The sequence below is a fragment of the Nanorana parkeri genome, unplaced genomic scaffold (assembly GCF_000935625.1).
Source record: "Nanorana parkeri isolate BGI_ZX_2015 unplaced genomic scaffold, ASM93562v1 scaffold5158, whole genome shotgun sequence".
Classification (NCBI taxonomy): domain Eukaryota; kingdom Metazoa; phylum Chordata; class Amphibia; order Anura; family Dicroglossidae; genus Nanorana; species Nanorana parkeri.
The window spans coordinates 1-3,921 of record NW_017311418.1 but is presented as its reverse complement, the minus strand read 5'-3'; the positions used below and the strand labels follow the sequence as shown (position 1 = coordinate 3,921).

Here is a 3,921-nt window from a genome sequence, read left to right as displayed (position 1 = left end):
TCAAACCTCGGCCTCCTGCCCACCTGGAGCTTCGAACACTGAATCCTTCCCACGCAGCGGGCCGCGTTCCTCCAAGCTTGCTTGGCCCCAAAGATCAGCTCAGTCTCCTTGAGTTGGTAGGTTCCTGTGGACGTGATGTCCTGCTCAACCTCCTTCAGACGCTCCATGTGAGCCTTCGACTGGGCCCTGGAAGAGGAATGCAGAACGTTCTACTGAGCAGATACAATCCGAGGCGTAGAATACATTGTTTAATGGTGAGAAGCCGTTCCTGTGTAGTCCTCACTACCTGCCGGACCACCGAAGAGAGGCATTTTACTTTCAGGTGGGCACCGTTGGATTATAGTCGCATGCTATCTAGTCTCCCTCCTGACGCTGCATAATGTTCACTAGATGAAAAGCTGGGGGGCTTAGAGAAGGGCACAGGAGATGGGTGTAGCTGAGAAGATGCCAGCAGGGGTTCCCAAGCGTCTAACATCTACCCAAAACTGAAAGAACTTCCCCCACCTCCAAACCCAACAAGACGAGAATGGTCATGTGGTCACCTTTTGATGGAGCTGTAGTACTGGTTGATGAAGTCTTTGGCCTTGGGCAGAATCTGTTCTGGACTTTTTGGTTCTTGCGGATGAGGACACATCATCTGAGATGGAAACATGACGGAGCCCAGACATCGGGCTTTGGTACAGGCCACATCCTAGAAGAAACACATCACACGGAATAAACCCAAAACACGTCCACCACACATGGAGCTGACACTGCGGTGATGTCACATGATCATAAATGGTGACGCCGGCATGCCGTGTGCTCATGGTGGCTCTCTCTGGTCCTCGGCATTACTGTAGCTGGAAATCTCCTGGGACAGTCCCGGGTGGTCAGGAGTTGTCCCTGTATAATAGAGGGACAGAGGAGGGATTGGGGTATAATAGAGGGACAGAGGAGGGATTGGGGTATAATAGAGGGACAGAGGGGGGATTGGGGGTATAATAGAGGGACAGAGGGGGGATTGGGGTATAATAAAGAGAAATCCATACATATCAATCATGGACCTGACAAGCCACATTAACCCTCCTGGGCCAATCATAATTCACATAGACGCCAAGTTTGGTCTCAATATAAAGCTCATTTCATGGCGCACAATAATTTAGGGGTTGTCGGACAGCATTGCGTATGAATGTTCAACTATATTCTTAGATATGAGTTTGACGGTTGGGGAGCAGCAGAGAAGGACATCATAAAGACTTATCCCTCCTGCTCCCCCTACCCAGCCCTGCCCTAGGGGCCGGCTTATTGACACCGCCCTAGAGGGCTGACAAAAGGATGCTGCGAGGCAGCTAGAGGGAGGCTCTTGTTTTCACTTAAGAAGAGGGACTGTCACTATCTGGGATCAGGCTCAGAGTCCAGTAGCTGAAGCAGCAGGCTATTCGTGGTAGAACAGGCCGGGTTCGGTACACAAGCAGACGGTAGTAGAGGAGGAGCAGGCAGAAGCGTAGTCAGAGATCAAGCCGAGGTCAGGAGCCAAAGGTATCAGGTATGAAGCAGGAGACGATGAGAGTAGTCGGAGGATCAGCAGCCAAAGGTATCAGGTGCAGGAAGCCAGAAGCAAGATAATGGCAGGAGCACAATAATTGGGGATTGGGGTACAATACGACAGGGCAGGTTGGGGGCAGGGCAGGTTTAAAACTCCGCCATCTTGTATTTCGAGGGGTATAACACAGAGAAATGTTCACTTCATATGGTGGTTTTCTGTCCATATTCAGGCGTGATAACAGAGGCCACCTGCCCCCCCCCCCTCCCCCCAGGCAGCAGACTCCGCCTCATACACGGGCCGCTGGGGCCTTGCCATGTTTCCCGGCCCCGGTGACAAGTGACTTCTGGAAAATGTCAGCTGCTGTTTGCAGTTATCATGTTTGGAGGACGGAGATGACGCACGGAGTACGGAGACTGGGCACACGCGGCTGGACACAGAAATGCTGAATCGGTCACTTTTCCTGAGGAAGACAATGGGAATCCTGGCGGAGTGTCCGCCGGCTCCGGGACATGCGAGGAGGGGGAACTGAGTCCAAGGACAGGAAAGTCTGTGGCTCCCCTCCAGTAAGAAGGTCACCAGCACTCCAAGGTCCAATGTTGTGCACTTCTCTTTTATTCAGACGCTATGCAGACATGGCGGCACAGTGTAAAAGCAATGTTGCGGGATCGAACAAGGTCCCTTCATCAGGCAAACACAGCTCTGCAGTAAGGACTCAAGAGAAGGGCCCCGGAAAAGATAGAGATGGAGTAAAGAGCTTCAGTAACCCATAGCAACCAGGTCCTCGTTACCTTCAACATGAGAGACGTTAGGTCAGGGAGGACGGTTATGAGGTTTGCACATATCAATATTCATTCTTTTCCCTCATATGAGAACAAAAACGCCCTCAATTCAGGTCACATGATCTCAGGTTGCCCCGTGTTTGGTTCCAGCAACAAATCTGCTACTCTGGCCTGCGACCTTCATAGTTCTACCCTCCTAACCTTTCTTATGACGAAACCCGAATGAAAGTCAGCCAGGCATCATTGCAGATCACCAATACATTAGCATTTGACAGGCTGAGGTAAACACAAGGATAATGGACCCGACCGGCCACATGAACCCTCCTGGGCCAACCATAATTCATATACACGCCAAGTTTAATCTCAATATAAAGCTCATTTCATGGCGCACAATACTATAGGGGTTGTCGGACAGCATTGCGTATGAACGTTCAACTATATTCTTAGGTATGAGTTTGACGGTTGGGGAGCAGCAGAGAAGGTCATCGTAAAGGCTTATCCCTCCTGCTCCCCCTCCCCTAGATGCTGCAAGGCGGCTAGAGGGGGGGGGGGGCTCTTGTTTTAACATTAAGAAGAGAGACTCCAGCAACATCAAGAAGTTTGTAACATCCCAGAAGAGTTCCCCTTTAATATCTGGGTTTACCTGAGGATTACACAGGAGATCAGGCAAGGAGCTATCCAAGGTTTCAGAGTGGCTCAGCAGGTAGAACCCCCGTCCGACACAGCAGAGGTTCTGGTTTCAGATCCGGATCCTGACAGGGACTCCAGCAACATCAAGAGGTTTGTAACATCCCAGAAGAGTTCCCCTTTAATATCTGGACATCACCCGTGCAAGCCTTGCTTGGAGAAGACTCACTGTGCGGGGTGAGGCTGAGAGTGGTATCGCCACATCTTCGCGTCGGCACGCACGGTTCAGAACTGCGTATGGTCACGTGGGATGGGCGTATCGGGGTTCAGACCGGGCGCGTCCGCCGCAAAGACACTCTGTGATTGGCCACTCTGACCAGCTGTACTCTGCACATTGCTCTCCGATTGGCCACTATGACCATCCCCTTGGATCACATGGCCCCTGGAGATGTCACATGACCAGCTCATATAGAATGATGTAAGTATGGCCAATCCGCTTATGACACAATCAGCGCGGAGCGTCAGCTCCTGGGCGTCATACCCATCCGGCAGACTTGTCATCCCGCAGCTTCCTTCTGTGTCACTTCCCGCCCGTCCGTGACTCTAACCAGTGAGAATCCTTCCGGTGGGAGGTCGGATGTCAAAGGACACGGAATATTGTGGTTGTTCCGCGGATATGACACACAATGTACACGGATTCTGGGACCACAGATACCACAGACCACCCACAATGCACTGCACACAAGGCTAGGGAAATAATGTTACCTCACTTTCCGCCGGTTGGTGGCCATCGCGAGGAGGAATGAGGAGCTGGATGACTGAATGTCACCTGGACGAGGGCAAGAGGCCGTACTGGAGACCCTCCCGGTCCATCCTGCCAGGACACGACTTATATTACATAGAGGAAACTACCTGAGAGACCCACCAAACCACCGTACACCAACACAAGGGACTCAATGTACCATTCCATACTACACCGTCCCCCAATAC

At 51.7% G+C, this 3,921-nt stretch overlaps 1 protein-coding gene across 1 annotated transcript in view; it reads right to left on the bottom strand.

Annotated features, from left to right (window-relative positions):
* The window catches only part of LOC108804099 (nitric oxide synthase, endothelial-like), a gene marked incomplete at its 3' end in the record, with an annotated part of 5,738 nt that extends 2,543 nt beyond the window's left edge, over window positions 1-3,195 (bottom strand). Inside the window, exons 1-4 of the mRNA XM_018575861.1 lie at window positions 3,161-3,195; window positions 1,838-1,985; window positions 543-691; window positions 24-186 (exon numbers count right to left, since the gene is read on the bottom strand). Coding sequence (XP_018431363.1) covers window positions 24-186; window positions 543-691; window positions 1,838-1,985; window positions 3,161-3,195 — 495 coding nt within the window. The remainder of the gene's footprint in view (window positions 1-23; window positions 187-542; window positions 692-1,837; window positions 1,986-3,160) is intronic.
* Window positions 3,196-3,921: the final 726 nt, after the last annotated feature.